The 23967-nt window shown below is 40.0% G+C and overlaps 3 protein-coding genes across 7 annotated transcripts; 1 reads left to right on the top strand and 2 right to left on the bottom strand.

The window, feature by feature from the left end:
* The first annotated feature begins 495 nt into the window (after nucleotides 1-495).
* Nucleotides 496-5037, top strand: LOC115785340 (4-hydroxyphenylpyruvate dioxygenase-like). Its single transcript, XM_030736870.1, has 14 exons — nucleotides 496-560; nucleotides 709-735; nucleotides 916-978; nucleotides 1236-1340; nucleotides 1571-1613; nucleotides 2199-2281; nucleotides 2416-2505; nucleotides 2620-2723; nucleotides 2814-2891; nucleotides 3599-3761; nucleotides 3894-3965; nucleotides 4054-4176; nucleotides 4345-4461; nucleotides 4559-5037. Exons 1-14 carry the CDS (start codon nucleotides 558-560, stop codon nucleotides 4667-4669), a joined length of 1182 nt encoding a protein of 393 aa, XP_030592730.1. The 5' UTR covers nucleotides 496-557; the 3' UTR covers nucleotides 4670-5037.
* A 248-nt stretch (nucleotides 5038-5285) lies between these two features.
* Nucleotides 5286-13490, bottom strand: LOC115785339 (histone-lysine N-methyltransferase SETD1B-A-like). Of its 4 annotated transcripts, none has more exons than XM_030736866.1 (18): nucleotides 13382-13490; nucleotides 12992-13144; nucleotides 12772-12876; nucleotides 12403-12673; nucleotides 12208-12320; nucleotides 11075-12064; nucleotides 10213-10950; nucleotides 9980-10096; nucleotides 9828-9888; nucleotides 9537-9730; nucleotides 9240-9378; nucleotides 8743-9153; nucleotides 7504-8511; nucleotides 7128-7294; nucleotides 6924-7052; nucleotides 6025-6144; nucleotides 5664-5801; nucleotides 5286-5556 (listed from the first exon to the last, which is right to left on the bottom strand). In XM_030736866.1, the coding sequence occupies exons 2-18, from the start codon at nucleotides 13127-13129 to the stop codon at nucleotides 5383-5385; spliced, it is 5013 nt and encodes a 1670-aa protein (XP_030592726.1). In that variant the 5' UTR covers nucleotides 13130-13144; nucleotides 13382-13490; the 3' UTR covers nucleotides 5286-5382. The 4 variants fall into 4 exon arrangements, with proteins under 4 accessions (XP_030592726.1, XP_030592728.1, XP_030592729.1 ...); XM_030736868.1 differs by having other exon boundaries at nucleotides 6924-7049; XM_030736869.1 differs by having other exon boundaries at nucleotides 10213-10947.
* A 3491-nt stretch (nucleotides 13491-16981) lies between these two features.
* On the bottom strand, nucleotides 16982-20521 carry LOC115785845 (calcium release-activated calcium channel protein 1-like). 2 transcript variants are annotated; one of them, XM_030737749.1, is made up of 3 exons: nucleotides 20202-20258; nucleotides 20035-20109; nucleotides 16982-18414 (listed from the first exon to the last, which is right to left on the bottom strand). In XM_030737749.1, the coding sequence occupies exon 3, from the start codon at nucleotides 18406-18408 to the stop codon at nucleotides 17866-17868; it is 543 nt and encodes a 180-aa protein (XP_030593609.1). In that variant the 5' UTR covers nucleotides 18409-18414; nucleotides 20035-20109; nucleotides 20202-20258; the 3' UTR covers nucleotides 16982-17865. The 2 variants fall into 2 exon arrangements, with proteins under 2 accessions (XP_030593609.1, XP_030593608.1); XM_030737748.1 differs by lacking the exon at nucleotides 20035-20109 and having other exon boundaries at nucleotides 20202-20521.
* Nucleotides 20522-23967: the final 3446 nt, after the last annotated feature.

Raw genomic sequence — 23967 nt, 5'->3', positions numbered from 1 at the left:
AAAGTTGACTCAGCATAAACCCTATGAGCCAATGAGAGTCTGGGATGTGTGAGCCTCCTCTTCCCACTAAACAGTAACATATGGACCCATTCTTCTTCTCCTAGAAAAAAATGCCACTGTAATTCAAAGCCTATGTGGACAGTTAGTTTTTTGTATCCTTTCTGAAGAATAATGTTTAGATGCAAAAAGTGTTATCAAATCTTACAGAGTAACAAACAGTCGTTCAAGCGTTTTTTTTGTTAGCAAACTAAAATTTTCCTCAAGTCTCTGGATGGATCTACTTCACAATATGATTGTGAAATAGATCCTATTGAACCTGTTGCAGATACAAGTGAATGAAGTGATGAGTTTTATTGAGATCTTTAAAGTTTTGAAATATTTTCCAAAGTAATCATTGCATAACAGCAAAAGTGCACAGAGCATTGACTCGCTCTCCTCCTCCAGTGCCTCCTTCTCATTGGTGGGAGTGGGTTTAGACGCTTCCTGTCCGGCTTTTAAATTCAGGCACTCACCGCAGATTTCATTCAGACTCTCAGGTCACGCCAACTCCAGCAAAGATGGTGAGTTGCTCGTCTCTGATGAATTCTCTGAAATTGCTCCTTTCTTCTGTCACACTGAGAAATTGTGTTGGAAATAATATTTGTTAGTCCATGAAACCGGTTCTTTTTATTTAAGTCATGACTTGCAGTGTGTTTCTTCTAATTATAGACAACATACACAGACAAAGGCGAGAAGGTAAATAATTAATTCATATGTGTTGCCCTGCAGAGATTATTTAATCATGTTGCAGCCATCAGTTATACCACTGTTGACTATAAGCTGGTTTCAGGATTGTTAGATGTTAAACGGTGCTGATGACTGAAAAAAAAAAACTTCCACATGTGACTGATTTCTGTTATTTCTTTTTGTATTTAGCATGAGCTGGGCAGGTTCCTCTGCTTTGACCACATAACGTTCTGGGTTGGAAATGCAAAGCAGGTAAGTTAACTCCACTTGTTTTCCCCCAGCATTCCAAAATTCCAGCATAAACTCTGGAATTTTATTGGCTATCCCTAGGGGTGGAGGGAACACAGCACATAAAACACCAGACCGCATACTCATTTTACCACCTCCAAGATCTACTATGGCACCAACAGCATCAAAACTCATCACCAGGAGATGGCGCTAAAGCCAATCTGTTGCAAACATCTTTTCAGCTGACTGTAACTCTTCATGTTTTCAATTGTCTCCTACAGGCTGCGTCATATTATTGTAACAAGCTTGGATTTGAGCCGTTGGCTTACCAAGGTTTGGAGACGGGCAGTCGTGAAGTGGTGTCACATGCAGTCAAACAAAGCAAGGTAGAGAGCACTCAGTGCCCGGAGCCTGAAAGAATGGAAATTAAATAATGACACAACTTTACTCACAGTGTGCAGATTTGTTGAGTGATGTTAATTGTAACAGTGGCTCTCAACAAAACAGCTAAATCAGACTCAAACTGGAGCTGTTTACAGAGTGACTCAAGTGTAAGTTAAAGATGCACAGGGTTATGAGTTTAATTATTTTTATGTGTGCGCTTTGTGTTTCACAGATCATTTATGTGTTTTCATCTGCCCTAAGTCCTGGAAACAAAGGTACAGCACTGATAAGGAGCTGGGTGCCTTTCACACTTATTCTTGACATTTTTTTTTCACATTCACAAAGAAATTCATAAAACAACCTTACTCTTCTATTTTATTTTTGCACATTTTATTCTTTCTCGGCTCTCTCCAGAGGTGGACGCCTTTTCTTCCTCTCCCAACCCCTCCTTATCTACCCTGCTTCGCTGTGCTTTTTGGATGGATGTTTTGGAAGCGTAATTTCATTGTGTACATTGTGTACAATGACTAATAAAGGATTGATTGATTGATTGATTGATTGATTGATTGATTGATTGATTGATTGATTGATTGATTGATTGATTGATTGATTGATTGATTGATTGATTGATTTACTACTATGTTACTTTTTTTTTCATTCTTCCTCTTATTCTGAAGACAACTAACTTTTTCCACTTTTGTGTCTAAAAATATCAGCTGGTCTGCTGTAAGAACATCTGTGCCATAACTGATCCCTAACAATCAATATTAATAAGCGAGGAAGGGAGAAATTGTTGAAAATGAGCTAAGAGGGACCATCTGTGTAGCTAAAGAAAATGTTTTTTCTCATCTTTTTCTAAGAGATGGGAGATCATTTGGTTAAGCACGGGGATGGAGTGAAGGACATTGCATTTACCGTGGAGGACTGTGACTTTCTGGTTCAGGTAACGCTTCAGGTTTTATTTTACACATGCATTCGGGGCTCTCTTTTTTTTTTTTTGAAGTTAATTGCTCATAATGAATTTTACTAATTGAAAGCTTTTGCTTGCATAATGCATTAATATTATTTCCCTTACAGAAAGCCCGGGAGCGAGGAGCAGTCATTATAAAGGAGCCCTACACTGTGGAGGATAAGTATGGTAAAGTCAGGCTGGCTGTGCTGCAAACAGTAAGTCCTGTATATTTACAATGAACATTTTAAATGTTGTGATTTCAGGCTTTGTGAAATAATCTGGAAATGTGAGAAAAGCCAGGATTTGGAATTTGCTTTTTTTTACTTCAGTACGGTGATACCACTCACACATTTGTGGAAAGGACAGGATACACTGGCTTGTTTCTCCCTGGTTTCCATCCTCCTCTGTTCAAGGACCCCTTACTCGACAAACTGTGAGCAAACATAAATTACTCATGAGATGATAATGATTATGATGATAATGATACTGAATGATTTGTTTGTGTGCTTTTGCCTCCATGCAGCCCAAGTGGAAATCTGGACTTCATTGATCACGTTGTAGGAAACCAGCCGGATGATGAGATGGTTCCAGTGGTGGAATGGTAAGACTCGCATCTATCAAACACCAGAGTACCATACATGCTCTGGTACATTGCTGTTGGGGTGGGATCTGCAGAAGCCTTGAAGGTTTCCTAGTAGAATATTTTCAATTGCAGCCTGGTTAGGTTAATTAGCATAACTATTTGGTTAGATTTAGAAAAAGATCATGTTTTGTGTTAAAATACACCCTTTCAAATATAATACTAGCCACATTTTAGAAAGTCAGTCTAGCAAAAAAAACCTCGAAGGCCAACATCTCCCATGTGTTCCGCAGAAATACAAGCCAGTGGGTGGATGAGAGGCAAAACTAAAGGGTGTCTGATTCTTACATAACTCTATTTTTTTGGCATGTTGCAGGGCTCAGCGTGACTTTGCATTAAGTGGGTTCTCCACATCTGGATCTTGTTTTTTCTACTCCATTAGGGGAATGAGGGCAGTTCTCTAAATGAGCATGCTCATTGGTTTAACCCTGAAGAGGCATGAAACTCAGGCTGGTGGTTTTTAGATGTGAAGAACCAAATTCTTTCTGGCTCATAAAAAGTCAGTCCCCGATGTTTTGCATTCCAAAAAATGTTGACTTCTCTTATCTAGATAATCCAGAGCATGAAGATATCAAATGATTTGCCTCATTGTATAAAAACACTGTGAGAGCAACTTCAAGGTTTTTTACACCACAGTGGCTCCTAATCTGTGGTTCTTCATTTAACAGGTATCAAAGGAACCTTCTCTTTCACCGCTTCTGGTCTGTGGATGACAAGCAACTTCAGACAGAATTCAGCGCCCTGCGCTCAATTGTAGTAGCAAACTATGAGGAGACTGTGAAAATGCCCATCAATGAGCCTGCAATGGGAAAAAGAAAGTCTCAAATCCAGGCATGTTGCTTACAGTTTGACGGTGTTAATTAAATATCTGTGTTGCCAGATTAAAACCAGAGCCAAAGTATTCAATTTAACAAACATTAACCATATGGTTGGTGGACTAAAAACAATTTTATTCGCTTACAGGAATATGTGGAGTACTACGGAGGTCCAGGAGTGCAGCATATTGCCATGAGGACTTCAGATATCATTACTGCAGTATGACTACTAAAACACTGTGTTTACCTTTGCAACAGGTTGTTTTGTAAAAGCAGATAAAATCTAATAATGAATCACTTGTTTGCAGATTCGTAACCTGAAGGAGCGTGGGATGGAGTTTATGTCTGTGCCAGAGACTTACTACAACCAGCTGAGAGAGAAGTTGAAACACTCAAAGGTCAAAATCTCAGAGGACCTTGATGTCCTGCAGGTCAGAAATTTTTTAATTGCAGGACGTTGACTCAATTCACTCTCTAATCACATTAAATAAATGGCAAAATGTGCACAGAACACATTCTGTGATGAGTATATGAAACACCAGGTCAACCTTCTATCCCCATAATGCAAAATATTGTCTCGTTACCTAATCTATACCCAGGAACTAAAGATCTTGGTGGATTACGATGACAAAGGTTACCTACTTCAAATCTTCACCAAGCCGGTTCAGGATCGCCCCACTGTGTTCTTGGAAGTCATTCAGAGACACAATCACCAGGTGAGGGCAGCACTAGATACAGTGCAAACATACTCTACAGTATGTTTAATGTATTAAGAAAAACCTTATACTGTACATTTCACCTTCTCATCCACAGGGCTTTGGTGCAGGAAATTTCAAGTCTCTTTTTGAGGCTATTGAAGCAGACCAGCATGCTAGAGGAAATCTGACTGTTCTGACACCAAATGGAGATTTAAAGAAGATGTAAACTCAGCGATACATTCATTTAAGAACTCTGAAAATGTGTTATAACCATAAGTTTCCTACAAAAAGAACACTATTAAATATCCTGTTTATTCCTTAGAAGTATTATACTGATAACGTACTACATTGTTTCTCTTAAGACTGTGAGAAATACACAAAGCATGTATACTGATGTTGTGTGTGTCTGTGCCCGATGCATATTTTATTACAAGTAATTGTTCATTTTATGTCTCTCCCACTTTCGCAAAAAATTACATGAGTACAACTTCAAATCATAATGCAGTGCTTCCAGTTTTTATTAAACATCAACAGGAAAACCATTATTATTGACACAAGCTTGACTCAAGCAAAACATCATTTGAGCTCTCACAAATGAAAACATTTAACTATACACTTTTGTTGACTTTTGAACAATAAGGTCGACAGAAACTGGGACCTTTATTTTAACTGTTCTCAAATGTTTCTCATAAAACAGCAGGTTTTTACAGGTTTCATTCTACACCAGCTCTCTGTGAGTGTTTGATCCTTGTATATTGTTTATGGCAGCTTAGTATTAAATCATTATTCACTGAGTACCACGGGTCTGCAATGCTTTCAGGAGCTCTTCTATGACTTCCATAAAGTTTCTGATTGTACTGACTGGACATCATTAAAATGACTTTTTGAGTTTAGCTTGTCACTTTGGCTCTTAACATAATCAGGTCATTTAATAGATGATTAGTTCAAGGAGCCTCTGCAGCTTTCTGCACCACACAAACAAGGAATCTTTGTTTCCTCAATGGGAAACTTGTAGTCATAAGTAATCTCTTCATTGACGTTTATCGGTTGGCGGGAGTATATAACTATCTTCTTCTGAGACTCCACTGTGATGATCTTTGCGTAGCAGTTAGGCTGTAAGACAAAAAAAAAAAGAAAAAAAAAATCCACACCTTTTAATGGGAATGCCTTATTTGGAATCACTTTCATCTCTAACCACAGCGCCACAGGTTCATACTCACATTGCAGCTGTGGTTGATAAACCTGGCTAAGTTCCCATATTTAGTAGCATCAATGATGGTGTCCTGATCCACCCGAAACAAATAGCTGCTTCCAATGCCCTCCTCCTCGTATCTCTGCTCCCTCATGTCGGCAATGACCTGAGGAGAAAGAAAACAGATGTGGCTTTTCATGCCAGGGTTGTTTATCACCAGCACTCTACACGTACTCCTGGAAACTACCCAGAACGACCTGAGGCCCCCAGTGGACTCATTTAGATAAACAATCAGGGGAAAAAGGAGTTTATTAAAAGTGCATGTGTGGCATTTGTAGGAGGATCAGGTTGCATTAAGAAAGTGTGTCATTAATTTGCGTCTGAATTACCTGCCGGATGACTTGGCCCACATACTCAATCACCATCTCGTCTGCAGATATAGGCTCCATGGCAAACAGGCCCCACTCATGGATGTGACTCCTGCTGAAACGAATCCTCTTCTTCCGGAACTATCAGAAGATAAAATACAGGCTTCAACAGCTGCAAAGTGGACTGTCACTTAAATGAGATTATGTTAATCACTGCTGAGCTAGTATATGCGATTATGTAAATTTATATACAATGTTGTGCGATACTCTTCAGCTTAAAAAGGCACATAACTCAAGGGATGAACCAGTGTTGTGTTTACACATAACAGGCAACTTACTTTACTTTTGTTACCAGCAGCCTATCCTAAAAACACAAAAATGTTCCCATTTCTTTAGTTGAATCTATAAAAAATGCCAAAGGTAACACAGTTTGACACACATAAAATAGTATTTTTCCACAAACAAGGTGATTCCCAAATAGCTATTAGCTGAAAACTTGGCATATCTTAGCAAGTGCAGTGTGTCCTTAAAAAAAAATTGATGAAACTGGTCAAATAGAGGACAAAAGTGGAAGCGTTAGGCCTGTAAAACAATCTACTACAGATGAACGGTATCTGTTTTCAGCAAAAACCTGTTACAGGACCTGAAAGATCCAGTTGTTCCTCTTTTAAAATAAAATGCCCTCAAACATATCTACTAACATCCAAAGAAAAGCTCTGAAATGTCCTTCAAGAAGCCTGGAGAACTATTCCTGGAAACTGCTTACATAAATGACAAGAAAGCTTTGAGAGAGCAGAACTAATGTGCCGTTTTGTTCTCTGCCCAGAAGTTTTGGACTCCACTTCTGTGTAGGCTTCTTTCAAACTGAGTGCAGGGTTTTTACAGTACAGTGTGCTCATCTTTACTAACTTCCTGCTAACCTTGAGTTGGTTGAACTTGACCAGGTCACTGTCACAACTGAAAGAAGACAGCAGGCGGCGCTGTTCACACCTGAAGTCAGATCCAGCACGCAGTGAAGACGGTTGCTGGGCTGGGATGCACAGTCCCTGCTGAAAAATATGTCAATATTAAAGAGATTAAATAAACTGGACACAGAAATCATCACAGTGTGTCCTCTTTAATACCTGAGCACTTGTAGATGGAAGCTCTGCAGCCAGCCTCGTGCTGTTGAGATACTTCATTTTATCCTTCCTGCTGATCTTGTAAAAACCTTCACTACGTGCAGAGCCGGTTCTGTGGTTTGGCTGCCAGGGTTTGTGTTCCTCACTCTTCTCTGCATGGATCTTAGTCAGTGAGCAGCAGTCAAGGATTTGAAGAACAGACGAATAATCACAGTGCTGTGTGTCATTCAAAAAAGTTTATCTGTTTATCTGGACTCATACACATAATTAAATAAATACACTCAATTTAATAAAACACTAAAATATGATTTAAAAAACTGAAGTATTTCCCACAATTTAAAGAATAATGGTAACATAAAACATTGTCAATAAAGGATATGAGGATGAGGTATCCAGAGGGTGTCACTGAGCCACCCAGAGCCATCATCCTGCGCCTGCAGCCTTTCGTAGGTGCACTGCAGAAACCTTGCATCTTCTTCATCTAGGCCATCCTTCCAAACACTATGAAGGATTTTCCTCTCCTCACAGGGTGAACGCCACCTGTGAGGATGGCTGTGAGAGGAGAATGAACATATTCTTTTCAATGATCTCTGCCAGTGACGGGCTCGCCTTCTCTTCTTCAGCCTCCTCCACCGTTTTTGCCTCAGTAAGGTTTTCTCTTTGTCCAACAGTTCAGGCATATTCTCCAGTCCCTGTAAGGGCTTTGCTCTCACACCTGAACGGATCTGTACATCCCTCCCATCAACACTGTCGGCCACAGATTCACAGACACTGCATGGGGAGGACACTGTGATGGGAGAACCTCTGAAAAAGCTGTTACATGACAGAGGCAGTGATGTGGCTACCATTTGTGATTTCCTCTTGTGGACTATTGATCTTCGAGGTAGGATAATGTCTCTTCCTGGAGTTTTTGGGGGTGTGATGTATGAATTGCTGGGCAGGGATTGGAAAGGTGGTGGGCTCACTGTGCTATATTCTAAATCTGCTGACCCTCTTCCAGGTGTTGCAGGAGCTCTTCCTGAGCTGTAATGAGTCCATATACTTCTTTCATCTCTACCAGGAGTCTTAGGCATCTCCTGGTATAAAGGGTGTGATGCCATGAGGAGATCAGAGGAAAGCTGAGTGAGTCCACAGCTTGCTGGGAAGAGGGACAGAACTTTCTCTGAATCCTCACTTTCCAGTTCAGCCACTATCCCCTTGCCTGGTGTTGGTGGTCGTTCCTCCTCCTCCACAGCTGGAGATGATGGTCTGCTTTTTAAAAGCACGTCAGGGTCACTGTCCACCAGGTAGCCAGTAGGAGTGGGAGGCCTCAGGTTTTTTATGTTCTCTGGAGACTCCACTGTCCATCCAGGGCTTTCCATCTCCACATCAAGGTCTGGCTCCACTGCTATACAGATTAACAAGGAATTGTTATACATCATTATTTAAAAACCCGTTATACAGCTTACCTATGTGTAGTTCTTTGTGAGGTTTGCAAGTATAATTTGTAGTACACTGAAAATTCAGGCAGTATTACTAGTTATTGTTATATGAATGAGTGACAATTAAACCACTTTTGACTAACCTGGTGGCACTAACTTAATTGATCTATTGTTATACAAGACACAAGACGTAAAACCTGAGAGTCCTAGAGGTGATCGGGGCTGCAGGTCCTGGGATTCGCTGGCATTTAGCTCCATCATGGCATCAAAGTCACAGTTGTCTTCTTGGCAGGATGTATACAGGTTCTCCTCCATTTCCTGCCTTTGGAACAGATCTGACCAGCCCTCCTGGTTCAGATCCAGCTGAGCACCAGGGGTTAGCGGGGCTGAGGGGGTAGGAGGGAGCTCGAGCTCCGCTGAATCTTCATCTGATGAGATCACCACACACTCGTCACTCCTGGTGTCCTCACTGTCCTCCTCAGTGTCTTCACCTTCAGTGGTCAGGTCAGAGGACGTATCCCTAAAGCCCTCTGAGAACAACGAATCTGAAGAGTCGGAGTCTGACGTGTGCTCACTTTCCTCCAAGGAACTGCTCTCTGAAAAAATCTCTACGTTTGAAAAAAAGACAGCACAGTTTAATGTTGGATATGTGACTGAAAACTGGTGTTGAGTGTTGTATGAGATTTTAACATACCACAATCTAAGCACTGCTCTCCATCATCTTGATCCTCCATCAGTTCTTCTGCCAGCTCATTTTCTTCCACAGGATGACTACTGTCATCGTCATCATCATCATCATCATCACCACCACCACCACGATCATCTCTGTCAGACTAATTAGAGCACCAGTTATATAATGATGTCTTCAGAAGTTCACGGTTGCCAGTTAAAATTGACATTTTAGTACAAAAAACCCCTCAAATTCTGACCTATGGGTATTTTTTATTTATTTCTCATTTACTTTCTTTTTCTTTTCTATCTCTTCATTTACCAGGATTTGTGGCTCATCCTCTTCTGGCACAAAAACCTTCACTTTGTCTGGTATCATTTCATTATCTTGAAGTGTATTATCGTCTTCCCCATCTTCACCATTATCATCATCACTGTCCAGGTCTAGTGGCCTCGCGTGTCTACGTTTGGCTCTCTCGGATGACGTTCTCACTATGTCGTCCCCTTTTTTCACATCTAAAACAACAAGGACAATTACACAGTTAAAACAGCTAAAGCAACAGTCTCACATAGAAAGTTAATCTACAGTGAAATTTAAATTAATTGCACTGACCACAACGACCAAGAGCAGAACCTGAGTCATCTCCTGTTCCTTCTGACCTCTGCCTTTTTACCTGCATGAAAAACATTTGTTTTTATAATTTTATTTAGGCATCACTTATCAGTCAAAATGTGTTTCAAATAACAGCCTGCAGACCAGAATACCTTGAATGAAGGCAGTGGTGGTTTTTTCCTCTGCTCACCGATGTTACTGAGGGGATTTAGGAATTTGTTCCTCTCTTCCGATCTTGTCGCTCCACTTTTCAGAGGAGAAGCTTGCACCTTAAATGAATAAAACAGTAATAAGGCCCAGTGGCTCCAAAAGAGTACTGGCACAAATGGTTTTGTTCATGTGCCCACTTTACAGTAAGAGACAAAAAAGGATGTGAAGGTTTCACCTTTGTCTCCTTCTCCTGGCAGTGCCACCACTCCTCAAATGCCTTGAAAGCGACTCCTTCAATCATTCTACGCGTAATGTCCTTCTTAATGATTGACTTCAGTTCATCCATGAGGATATCTAAAACTTTTTCTGTTGTGACCTTATTGGGGTTTACCCGCACGGGCAGGTAGTCCGGTGGTGGCACAAAGGGGTTAAACCTTGGAAAAGGAGGTGCAGGCCAGGGTGGTGGAGGGAATAATGAAGGTGCACCGCCATGCCTTGGAGGATTTCCCTTATCCAAAGGACATGCAGGCTGCATGGGTAAGGGGTACATGTGCACAGGAGGTGGAATAGAGGGTGGCACTATCAAAGGTGGAGGGGGTCTCAGGAAAGTTGGTGGGGGAGGAATTGAAGTAGGAGGTGGAATGGGGGGAGGAGGAATGGGGATGGCAGTTTTATGGCCCGGAGGTGGGATCCATCCTGGAGGTGGGATGGGAATAGTGCCGTCTGGCAGGCGAGGTGGAACAGGTGGAAGAGAGGGGGCAAATGGAGGAATGGGGAAAAGGAAAGGGGGTGCTGGGGGTTGGGGGTGTCCAGCTGTAACAGTCGGAGGAGCTTTCGGGATAAGCTGTTGAGCAGTGGCACTAGAAGAACAACCAGATGGAGGCTCAGGCAGTGAGAGGTCTTCAGCTGGTGTCAGCACTTCAGACAGTCTATTATTTGAATGCTCCCTATCCTCATATGCTGCATGATGCTGCTGAGTAAGACAGAAAAAAAAATACCTGACTGGCTGATTAACATTAGAACATTAACATTTTTACATAATAACAACACGATAAATACTACTTTTATTATCACTGCAATGTATTTTGATAGATTACCTTTGGGCATGACAATGGCTGGACCCTCTCTGCACCTTTATTGTTTATGTGTGTTCTGCTCTCTAAATATCCAATATATGATGGACTGGGAGACTGGGAGATTCTTGTAAGGAATGAAACAGCTTGAGTAGTTTCATCGTCTTCATTTTCATCCACCACATTATTGTGGGGGCCCTGGTGGCTGCTTGTGATGGGGTCACAAAACAGTGAGTCGTCTGAGGAAGCGACCTTAAGAGGTGAGCCAGGTGAAGCTGGGCTGTCTTGAGAGTGTGCATCAGCCTCCAAAGTCTTTCTATCAAAGTATAAGGGGTCAACAATCTGGCTGTTTATCAGCAAACTTTCAATGCGGGAGTCTAAACTTGATACAGCTGCCTCTGGCTGGTGGTTATCAGACAGAGAGGTTGCTATAGTTTGCTGGTCAGCTGAGAAATTAATGCTCAGGATGCTGAAAGTGTTGCTGTTCAGAGGTGAAGATGGACAACTAGTATTAACAACATCTTCATTCTCCTGAAAAGGGGAGGCAAGATTAAAGGAAGACTCATCATTATTGTTAGAAGAGGTTTGTGCACTGTGACTCCACAGTGCAAGCTGCTGGCAGCTAGTTTGTTTTCTGGTTGAAAGGGGGTGCAATGACTGTGGCTGGAACTGCTTCAAAATTATGCTAACATTTGAGACTTGGCTACATCCCCTGTGCTGCTTGGCAGGTCTACGATGGCAAAGGTCTTGTCTTAAAAGTTTGTGAACACTAGAGGCGGAGGGTTCCCCCTGGAGGACAGGAGTCGCCTGAAGACTGGAGTAGCAGGAGTCCTGGGAGGAGAGAGGAGTCGCAGACAAACTGGGAGTGCGGGGGGTTCCCTGAGAACGCGGTGTAAGCCCAAAGCTGCAAGGTGTGTCTTGACAAATACTGGAGTAGGCTGTGTCCAGAGAGAGGGGTGTAGCAATGCTGGTGGGGCTGCAGAGCATTCCCAGTTGCTGTGTGGCTGAGCTTCCCTGTAAGATGTGGCAGTAAAAAAGAAAAAACTTAGACAAGTTAAATGCTAAGACAAAAACATCAATTTAGCAGGTGTTATAAAAATATTAAAGATACAGTATCTTCATGGTTCAATCCATTATGAGCAGCTTTAAGTGTTTACCAGCAAACTGTCGATTAAGCTCTGAAGAGAACGTTCACTGCTGCCCACCGGCAGCGTCCAAGGTGTGTACAGCCCACTTAATAAGAGCTGGAGATATCGAGCTCTATTTTCACCTGAGGAGGTGCACATTCCAGTTAATCAGCAAATTCAAACACTGACATTTATACACTGACATATAAAAGATGTGAAGTTTACCTTTAGGATCAAGTTCCACATGAATAATATTTCCCATCACTGATGTCTCATGCAGATGCTGGACAGCGTCTTTTGCAGCCCTTACTGTATCAAACGTGACCTTTGCAATCCCTAAATGCTTCTTGTTTCTGGGATTATAAAATATCTCCAGTTCTTCAATGTTCCCATATTTTTTGCACATATTAGTCAAAAAAGTCTCATTCACATTGTCGTTCAACTTAGAAAAAGTCACTTCTTTGGGAGGAACAGGAGCAACGTACCATTCATCAATCTGGAGGGACATGGGAAAACAACAAATGCACTATTATTATTGTTTTTTAATCGTGATAATAAGTATGCTTCTATTATTACTGTATTTTTAACAATTACCTTAAATTTGGGAACCAGGAGGTCTGTTTTGTTGTGCTTGCTCCACAGGCGGCAGATGCGCGGATCTCTGACTGTGACCACAGGAAGTAGACCTAAGTCCTCAACCTGGCAGAGAAGCCTCTCATTATTATTAATATTATTATACATATAATATACTTATGCGGCAGTCATAGCGGAGAAACGTGCTGACATCATCCGTGAAAAGCAGGCAGGTGCTCACCGGCAGGTTAAAGTATTGTCCATCATAACGGCAGACTTTGTATAGCCCGTTTGTCAGCGCAGGATCTATAATCAACTTGCAACTTCTCCAGTGTTGAGGCTGTCTCTCTCTCTCAGTAGTTTGGTTTTCGCTTTCCATTACATTCGTCAAAACCTAACAAACACGACAACAATCATCTCCGGGTGCTCATTTTTGTGCCACGCTGTTAGCCAGCCGACATTGCTGCTCCGCTAGAGGTTAATAACACACCCCAACAGGTGATGGAGAGCATCACCTGTAACCTTATCCTCGGTGAAAAGATAACAGGTTGTAAAAGGAAACACACAAATACGCAATGGTTAGTCTTGCAATATATATTAAAAAAAAACAACAACAAAAAAACTTGCTTACCTGTACCAAAGTTGTATCCTTTGAAGGAGCAACATTGTGGGGGGAAAAAAAACTGCTGGGATTTAATGTTCTGTGTTTTCACGGTTCGTCGCCAAGGTTGGATAATGATCCTTCCGCGAGAAGACGGAGACGAAACATAGATCCCTCAACGAGGCGGAAGAATACCAAAGGTAGATCAAGAGGTGAGATATTTATATGCACCTTCAATAACACCTTAATGACTCTGAAATCACCTTTTGCCCTCATGCCTTAATAATCTAAACACTAGTTTTCTTGATTACAATGACCTGTGTTTTTTTTTAAATATATATTTTTTGCTGTAATTGCTTTCTCAATATAATTGTAGATACTTAGTTTTATTATAATCTATTAAAAAAAATACATGTAAAAAATAGTGTGGCTTTTTTTTAAATTACTCACAGGCTGTTCCTGACCAAGCCTTCATAAGGTCTTGTTATAACTATATTAATAAATTGTGTCTTTACCGTTTGTTGTTCACATTTTTAAAATATGGGAGTCTCGACCACATTTTAAAAAGCAGTCTGTCCATCATACCACATAAACATATCGCAATTTTAATGTGTACAGTGTTTTTGGATGGCATCCTGAGGCGTAGCATTTCTTTAATAGAGTGACCTGTTGATAGCTTGATAAACGATGCCATTAGGTCAGACTACAAAGCACATTATCTTTATGGCGGTTACTATTACTGTTGCCAGTTTGTAACTGCAGCTAGATAATGGGTAACCAGTTTAATGATTTGCAGGTCATTTGTGGGAATACAACTGAGGAAATGGGAGAGAGGAATAATCAGTCCTGTGTTGCACTCAGAGAGCTCTGCCAAATACTGGGAAACCATGCACAACTTCTTCAGAAAAGTAACAAAACAAGTGCTAATGGTGACAAAGAAGCCAGACAAAAGTCGAGAGTGAGAGAGGGAGGGTTTGTGTGTCTCAGCTTCAAGTCCCCAGGACTGTAAACTACACATCCATGTTAGGGTGTTTCCAGTGTGGTTTACCCTTACGAAAATCCACTATGGTTAACTATGTAGTTTATGCAGTAACCATGGTTTTACCATGGTAAAACCATGGTTACTGCATAAAAACCATAGATAACCATAGTGGATTGATGTTGCAATTTGAGATAGATCAGAATGTTTCCTCATTAACCGTGTTTTATACATGCACCTGACTACACAGATGACATTAAACATACAATTTAAAACATAATAAAAACAAACAATTATTGTGCTTTTTTTTTTAGTTTGTTTGTTTTTTTATTCTGAAACTGGCAACAAAAACATCCTGATAATCTCAACAGGTCATAAAGCTTCGAGCTTTTTCATGAAGCATCAATACCACACATAAGCAAATGTTCACTTCAAAGCTGTGCACTGACAAAAATAGTCTATTTTATATATATATATATATATATATATATATATATATATATATATATATATATATATATATATATATATATATATATATATATATAAAAAATTACATAAAAATGAAGCACATAATTAAAGCATAAAAATGAAACACAGTGACCCATCTTCACTTGCATTGCTGTGTTTTTAAAGAAGGCACAAGTGGTAATTCCCATCTTGCATATTTCACACAGGGAGTGTGCACAGTTTACCTGACTAAAACAAACTTTAACACCCTGCAAAAACAACAATGGCAAATTTAAATCTACTTAAGGAAGTATCATCAGCATCATTCAACCATTTTAACGTCTGTGAACGGCTCCCAACAGTCTTTGGTTTCTGCTACGTGTCACAGAGATTTTATCACCTGGTCGGGACAATTTGAATGCAAATGTGGTCTACAGTTACTGCAGTGCCATGACTCAGTATAAACCAGACCTACGGATTGCATGTTAACAATAAAACAGCGTTTACCTTGACATAAACACAGCATTCACAATATTTAGTGGGATAATTATTTTGGGGTACAATATACTGACATTTTTGTCACGACAATACCGCACATATCAATATTACAGTAAAAACTATAAAGAAAGTGCCCAAACCCATGTAAAACAATTCACCAATACAGCATATTCCACCCTTAAAAACATCAATGACCTAAACAATGTGAGCATGCTCAAACCGATAAACTAACACAAGTACAAAAAAAAACCTCACACACATTTTCATGCAATGTAATAATGTACACACACACACACACACACACACACTCAAAAACACTTCTTTGAAACCATTTGTGGGGTTTACAGTATATCAGAATTGCAACAGTGATGTAACATGAAGCAAATATTTGCCTTACAAAGGGATCATTCCTTTCTTTGACACAGGAGAACTCTAAATTGTTTTGTGCAATAACACACTTTTGAAAGCAGACTAATACTGCTTGATATTATTGGTAATATACTCTGTCTGCTTTGGAGCTCTTTAAAAATAAGGATTATGAAAATAGCATATTTTAAAATAAAAGGCAGGGAACATTTGACACAAACAATATGTGACAATGGCTAAATAGAAAGCCGCTAAGGTTTGGTAAAAGCTTGGAGATACTGCCATACAAATTTAGTAAACATGATCTCAGTCCATCAAAAACTGTAGGTAAATGCAGCAGTAAGAGGGAGTTTTACAGTATACCTGCATCTAACAGCTAACTGATCATCTGCACAGGAATGGTTTATTTGAAGAGTTTCAGTCCATGAAGCCAGATGACACATACTAATTAGTTAAACTGCAGGAATGTCTTAAAGAGGTTAAAGGCCTGGATGACCTCTAATTTCCTGCTTCTAAATTCAGATAAAACTGAGGTTATTGTACTCAGCCCTAAAAACCTTAGAAACATGGTGTCTAACCAGATCCTCTGGATGGCATTACTTTGGCCTCCAGTAAAACTGAGAAATCTTGGACTTATTTTGACCAGGATATGCCCTTCAATGCACATATTAAACAAATATGTTGGATTGCTTTCTTGCATTTGCGCAATATTTCTAAAATTAGAAACATCCTGACTAAGAGTGATGCTGAAAATCTAGTTCATGCATTTATTACTTCTAGGCTGGACTATTGTAATTCATTATTATCAGGCTGTCCTAAAAGCTCCCTGAAAAGCCTTCAGCTGATCCAAAATGCTGCAGCTAGAGTACTGACAGGGACTAGAAAAAGAGAGCAGATTTCTCCCATATTGGCTTCTTTTCATGGACTCCCTGTTAAATCCAGAATAAAATTTAAAATCCTTTTTCTCACACACAAGACCTTGAATAATCAGGCCCCATCTGATCTTGAAGACCTCATAATACTGTATCACCCCAAAAAAGCACTTCACTCACAGACTCTTGGCTGTGAGTGAAGTAGAATGGGAGGCAGAGCCTTCAGCTTTCAGGCCCCTCTTCTGTGGAACCAGCTCCCAGTTTCATGAGACAGATATCCTCTCTATTTTTAAGATTAGGCTTAAAACTTTCCTTTTTGTTTAAGCCTCTAGTTAGGGCTGGATCAGGTGACCCTGAACCACCTCTTAGTTATGCTGCTATAGGTCTAGGCTGCTGGGGGCTTCACATGCTGCACTGAGTGTTTCTTCAATCACCTCTTTTCACTCTCTATGGTTTATACATCACTCTGCATTTAATCATTAGTTATTAATCTCTGGCTCTCTTCCACAGTGTGCCTTTTGTCCTGTCTCCCTCCCCTCAGCCCCAACCGGTCACAAGAGATGGCTGCCCCTCCCTGAGCCTGGTCCTGCCAGAGGCTTCTTCCTATTTACAGGGAGTTTTTCCTTCCCACTGACACCAAGTGCTTGCTCATAGGGGTCATCTGATTGTTGGGGTTTTCTCTGTATTATTGTAGGGTCTTTTCCTTACAATGTAAAGAGCCTTGCGGTGACTGTTCTTGTGATTTGGTGTTATATAAGTAAAATGAAACTGAATTGAATTAAATTGAACTGAATCTGCAGCACATAAATTAGTACAATACACATAGGAAACTGATAAAAGATTAGAACTAGGTAACAACAGAGCGTCCAGATTTCATTTCAGTGGAAAATGAATCAAAGCCCTGGATTGTTTTTAGCTGATCTTACGCTGATCAGCAGTTTTCTTGTGCTGTTATAACTTAAAAGCACTTTAATTTCTTTTCTGTGTTGTATATTTTTTTACAAGAAGTCAAGAAGTTTTTTGCCTTCACAAAAAACCAAAAGAAGTGGATGTATTATCCCAATGCGCTCAAGTGCTCATGTCCTTTAGAAAATGTTAAGACTACCATACATTAAGTGATGATGATGATGATAAATTGCAGAAATGTGTTCAGCTGAAAGCCAAGGACTTACACAGAACCTAACAGTAAAACATACTGAATCATGTTGGGGACGTTTGTCAATGTGCAGTATCAAAGAAATGTACAGTAGAAGAAGCTTTCTAAAGACAAGCATTTCAACAAAGTGAAAATAAAGGTTTTACTACAGCTTTGCTGAACGTCCCTGCTGTTGTGTGTTCAACAGCTGTAATCAGGGAAAATGGACAGCAGCCTTCAGGTCGTCGTTCTCAGCCCTGTGGTCCAGCTGGTTCTGGAGCCGAATGACCTGCTCCAGCTCTCGGATCTGTCGGTCTGTTTTATGACTGACGAGCGTGCGGTAAAAGTGGACAGCGAACACAATAAAAACAAGTCCAAATGGCACCATAATGCAGGTGGAAGCTATGGCCGCAGCCTCGCCGGAACTTATGGTGCCGTTTGTCTCATCCGCGTTGCTTTTGAGGGGTAAGAATTTCACCCAGCACAAGAGCATCACTTCCGTCAGGAAAAGGAGGGTGCCGATAACTGTGGAGAAAGCCCAGGCTAGTTCTATGTGGCGGTGCATGCGCTCATGGGGAGACTCGTTCACAGAGTTGAGGTTGTGAACGTTGCTGACGGCCTCCAGGTTTGGGAGGATACAGGTGCTGATCATGAGGGCAAAGAGGTGCACTGCAACCAGAACGGTGGTGCAGGCGCTGAAGGCTATCAGCAGCCCTGGAGGATACTTATGATCGCGCTCCAGCTGTACCTCCACCATGGCAACCTGGGGAAATCAAACAAGGAAACAGCGCTGTTAGGTGAAAAGGAAATCAGATATCTGATTTTTGAGAGGCATCAGAATTGTTAACCTGAGAGAAAAATCACATGATTCATTGTTTTTGTCACAAATTATAAATTAAAATTGGAGTTTCACAGTTTGTAAAAATGAATGGAAACTAGGTGAATAAGCCACTGAATGTCTACTCTGCCAAACCTAATGCCAAATACAAACAAAGAATGTATGTAATCTTTATACTGAATAACTTCAACTTATTTGACCCAGACTACATCTCTAACACATTTGCTTAGGCTGTTATATATAGAGTATAGAGATAGATAGAGAGATAGATAGAGAGAGATAGATATAGAGAGAGATAGATAGATAGAGATAGAGAGAGAGAGAGAGAGAAGAAGCGAGGATAGAGAGAGAGAGAGAGATAGATAAGAGATAGATAGAGAGAAGAGAGAGATAGACTAGCTAGAGATAGAAGAAGATAGAGAGAGAGCTAGAGAGAGAGATAGATAGAGAGATATAATATATATATAGAAATATATAGATATATATATATATATATATATATATAATATATATATATATATATATAGATATATATATATATATATATATATATATATACACATATACATATATACATACACATACACATATACATATATACATACACACACACACAAGCATTACAAATATAATACTGCTTTCCACAAAGGGGTCCAGGCCACCCAAGAGCCTCTTTGAGTATATAGGTACATATTTGTACAAGAAATGTTAACAGTGTTTTGGTATTTTACATATAGCAAAGACAGCCCTGTATATATATATATATATATATATATATATATATATATATATATATATAAAAAGATCTGAAGGCCAGTTGCATCCTCGGTCATGAGTTACTGTACTTAATATTTTGTGCATCAAGTAAAAACCTAAATAAATAAGCATATGAGGCAAGAAAAAAAAAAAAAAAAAAAAAAAAAATATATATATATATATATATATATATATATATATATATATATATATATATATATATATATATATATATATATATATATATATATGGGAAGCAAATGGGAGTGCAGGTGCCCCAGCCGGTAAAAAAAGGATAAAGCAAAACTTCTACAGAGCTGAGTATGGGTCAGATAGGATGAGTCTATATTTAAACACAGTAAAGGTGAAGTGTACACTACAGTATGTCTCTGATTTTTTGAAGGAAAGAAGTTCACACTATATGCTGTTGTGGTATTTTATTACATAGAATATGCTTCTTTTTTTTTTATTAGTCTTTGGTTTTATTAATAGCATTGTAACTACATGAAGTTACATTTAAAAAAAAAATAGTGGCACTATATGCAATTATTTAAAAAAAAAAAAAAAACTCAAATTTTACTGTTTCTTGTGTCCATATGTATTAGTGCTGTTCTGCGGACTACTTACTAAAGCGGAAGATAAACCTGAATGTAGGGGTGCGCAGGCGAGCCCCACCTCTAAACTAAAAAGTTTCCCTCTGCGGAGGTATTACTGCCCCACAACGGGGCAATAACGTTACAGAAGCCACATATGACTCAACGGACTGACAGTGTGAGCTTTTAGACTTACAGTAAACAAAACAGTCGTTTATGTTAAGTATCAGTGCACCGTAGCCGTCATTAGGCCTGTAAAACGGTCACCGTCCTTCAAAAGGAAACATAAAAATAAATAAATAAATAAAAATCTGCGTCACATGAACTTATCTGTCGGCGGGGTCAAATTAAAATGCAACTTACCATTGCAAAGCCCGACAAAAGAGCCGAAGTCCGACTGGTGGCTTTTAATTTGGCTCGACTCAGGTACAGTTTTCTCCAGGACAGAGCCTGCAGGGAGTGCTCGTTCAAGCTCATTACGAAGTAAAAATTTTTTTTTAATCACTATATCGTTACAAACCGGTTAGTTCTACAGGATGGTGCTCGATAAGACGTGAAATCCGTGCGCGGGGAATGCTGATCCAGGAGAATCCAGCATCTAAAAACACCAGACAACAAGCTCTCAAACTTTGGCAAAAACTTTCCGTTCAACAGCTGACCGACTGTCAGAGTCTATCAGGAAACACAAGATACCCACAATCCAACGCAACGCAGAAGCGCTGCGGCAGATCGCCTCTGTGCGCCAGTAATGAATGCGCATGAAGGCAGCCGTTCACAATGTCAAGATTTAAGGATGAGTTAAGACTTTAAAATGAGAAAATCCCACCCCCGAGAAAAAATAATCTTAAATCTTCCCTTGAATCAAATGAATAATTATTTCCTTCAAAATGTTATTAAGAAAACATGAACAACACAGACTGCTGGCTATAAATTGCTAATGCTACCCAGTCACATATAAAGAGCTAATACAGTATTTAACCCACTTGCTACTGGAACACAAAACTTCAATACAAAAGCAGTACATTTAGGTCAGAGTAATGAGTAATATCACAAACTAACCACCCCCTATTACCACTCTTGATTCATTTTTTATATAAATGATTAAATTCATATAAATAAGTAACTGTACATACTGAATTTCTGTCATTACTGCGGCCCACCTGCAGTACCTTCGCGGCCCACTAGGGGGCTCGGTCCACATTTTCGAATTAGAATGCCTTTATTGTCATTATACAGGATGTACCATGAGATTGGAGGGCCACTCCTGTTCAGTGCCATGCAATAGAAAGTCAAACTTTCTAAAATTAAAAATATAATAATCTAATATGATTTAAAATATACAGAAAATAAAATGTATAAAAATATATACAGAAAATAAAATTTTAGGAATCAATGCATGAAGGTGTTAAGTCCTTTTATATTATTATTATTACGAATATATCATGTAATTACTTCAGCTAAGTAGTGCAATCCACTTTTATGCAACTTTAAGAGGAGAAATTACAATAATCTGATAACTCACAAAGTTTCTTATTGTTGCTATCTACACAGAGAATTATGGGTATTACACAATGATGACAGAACTGATTAAAAACAAGCTTAAAAAAATTCCACTGTGGGGCAGCATCAGGTTCTTTTAGTGCGCTTTCAGAGAGCAAGCTTTGCAAGATCACATCAATTACCACAAAGTAACCACATATATTTATCTATAGGATGTTTTAGATTGCCGCAGTGGATCTATAGACACCACTTAATCTCATGTAGCAGACATACACTATATTGCCAAAAGTATTCACTTATCTACTTTCACATGTATATGAACTTGAGTGACATCCCATTTTTAATCCATAGAGTTTAATAGGATCTCAGCCCACCCTTTGCATCTATAACAGCTTCAACTCTTTTGGGAAGACTTTCCACAAGGTTTAGGGGTGTGTTTATGGACAATTTTGATGATTCTTCCATAAGCACATTTGTAAGGTTAGACACTGATGTTGGACGAGAAGGCCTGTCTATCAGTCTCCGCTGTAATTCATCCCAAAGATGTTCTGTAGGGTTGAGGTCAGGACTCTGTGCAGGCCAGTCGAGTTCTTCCACACCAAACTGTCTCATCCATGTCTTTATGGTCCTTGCTTTGTGCAGGAAGGAACAGGAAGTGGCCATCCCCAAACTGTTCCCACAAAATTGGGAGCATGATAATGTCCAAAATGTCTTGGTATGCTGAAGCATTAAGAGTTCCTTTCACTGGAACTAAGGGGCCAAACCGAGCTCCTGAAAAACAACCCCAAAGCATACTAGCTGGCAAGGAAAGGCGCACCATTGTTCTGAATTCGTCTTATTACCACACTAAAATCATTACACTCCTCAGTGACAACAATACTTATGAGGTCTTAAGATGAGATTTCACAAGCAACTACAAGAAGAAAATCATCTGTTTCCTACAGCAACTTGAAAAGGAAAAAGCCACTGACTGTCCCACTTACTACATCTTTACCCTGGAGAAGCTACTCCTTGCAGTTATGGACTTCTGAAGATCCACAAAGAAGGAGTCTCAGACCCTCCCAGACCCAACAGCACCAGTATAAACTCAGTAACCTACAACATTTCCAAGCAACTCGCAACTTATCCCCGTTTGTGGGCAACACACTCCATCACATTAAAAACTCCACAGACTTTAAGGTCTGTAATCTTGGCCTAAATGCAGATGAAACCATGGTGTCCTTTGATGTGGTTTCACTTTTCACTTGCATACCTACAACTGAGTCAGTGGAGACCGTCAGAAAACGACTACAGGAACTGTGCTTTGAGGAAGATGGAAGCCTCAACATTGAAGTTTACCGGAAGCTCACACACAGACACAGACCAGTATCTACTCTTGGTCTCCCACCACCCACTGGAACTCAAACTTGGGGTGATTAGGACCCTGCAACACCATGCAGAAAATGTTTCCTCTAAGGCAGAAGGGAAACAAAAGGAACACACACGTGAAGAAATCCCTCAAAAGATGTGGTTATCACAACTGAGCTTTCTTCAAATCAGCCAAGATGCACAGAGAAGAAGGTCAGACACAAACAGACAGCCTCTTCACAAACGCAGGCCTCAACATAGAAGAGCCACCTCGACAGGACAAGACTCAGCTGTACATCTGCATCTGAAGAAGAAAGGGCACTATTTTGAGGATGCCACTATTCACATTTTAGACCAGGAAGACAGATGGTTTGAAAGAGGTTTTAAAGAAGAAATCTGCATCCACTGTTGTTCATGTGAACAACCATCACTGAACAGAGGAGGTGGATTACATTACCAAGTTTCCCCAGTCTACAATACTGTCCTGAACTCCCTCCCCAGGCACCTCAACCCCCATTCACACCTTTCTTCAGGTGACCTCAGTAGGTCACTTGATAGAATGGGGCAAAGGCTCACATAAGTTTCACCCAAAACCACAATTTTAATTTTCACGTTTATTTAAAGAGTGTTTACATCTAGGTACATTAAGTGAATTTTTATACACTGTTTTTATACACTTCATTCATAGTTGTATAGATTTTCGATTTTTCTTTTCAAGCCATTAAACTAAACAAAAAACATTATTATCAACATTAACGTACAGACGCCTGCATAAACTCGTGCAGTTTGTGGAGTTTACTGTAAACTCTTAAGCCATTAACGATTAAAAAGTTAAACACATTAAATGAACCTTAGAAGATTGCGTTCTGTCACTGAGTCATACTGCCCACACACAGCCCCCAGGCGGCCCACAAACACCAAGATAAGCAAAGACGGACGAGTGTGGGACGGAGCCATCTTGTCTTACCTGGTTCTCTTTACTTCCTGTTTAATCGATGCTGCATTCAATTCCCGCGTTATTTACGTTTTCCAACCTTGCTATCAAATGGATGGGGGTGTCAAGACAATGACTGACCACTACTGAAATCTATATATCTGCCAGAATGTCTGCATAATTTTTACACTTCAAATAAATGTGTAACTACAGGTGTGCCGTTTACCATTTTTTAGTCGACGTCGCCATATTGGCTTCGCTTCTGGTGAGCAGGGTTTTATTGGTTCCCCATGGTTCCTGAATGCAGCCTGCAGAACCTGCCCGTGTGTTTGGGGTGAAGGAGGGGGA

Source organism: Archocentrus centrarchus, chromosome 9 (genome assembly GCF_007364275.1).
Source record: "Archocentrus centrarchus isolate MPI-CPG fArcCen1 chromosome 9, fArcCen1, whole genome shotgun sequence".
Taxonomy (NCBI): Eukaryota; Metazoa; Chordata; class Actinopteri; order Cichliformes; family Cichlidae; genus Archocentrus; species Archocentrus centrarchus.
Note: the sequence above shows the minus strand (reverse complement) of the source record. Positions and strands in the feature narration are given on the sequence as shown.

Excerpts from the sequence above, each read along its gene's own strand:
- LOC115785340 (XM_030736870.1), top strand. Across the intron at positions 1,614-2,198 it reads CCTAAGTCCTGGAAACAAAG|AGATGGGAGATCATTTGGTT; the intron begins GTACAGCACTGA and ends TCTTTTTCTAAG. Across the intron at positions 2,724-2,813 it reads GACCCCTTACTCGACAAACT|CCCAAGTGGAAATCTGGACT; the intron begins GTGAGCAAACAT and ends GCCTCCATGCAG.
- LOC115785339 (XM_030736866.1), bottom strand. The coding sequence starts at position 13,129 with ATGGAAAGCGAAAACCAAACTACTGAGAGAGAGAGACAGCCTCAACAC. Across the intron at positions 12,321-12,402 it reads TGTGGAACTTGATCCTAAAG|GTGAAAATAGAGCTCGATAT; the intron begins GTAAACTTCACA and ends GCACCTCCTCAG. Across the intron at positions 5,802-6,024 it reads TGGGCCAAGTCATCCGGCAG|GTCATTGCCGACATGAGGGA; the intron begins GTAATTCAGACG and ends CTTTCTCCTCAG.
- LOC115785845 (XM_030737748.1), bottom strand. The coding sequence starts at position 20,315 with ATGAGCTTGAACGAGCACTCCCTGCAGGCTCTGTCCTGGAGAAAACTG. Across the intron at positions 18,415-20,201 it reads TTTTGTCGGGCTTTGCAATG|GTTGCCATGGTGGAGGTACA; the intron begins GTAAGTTGCATT and ends TGATTTCCCCAG.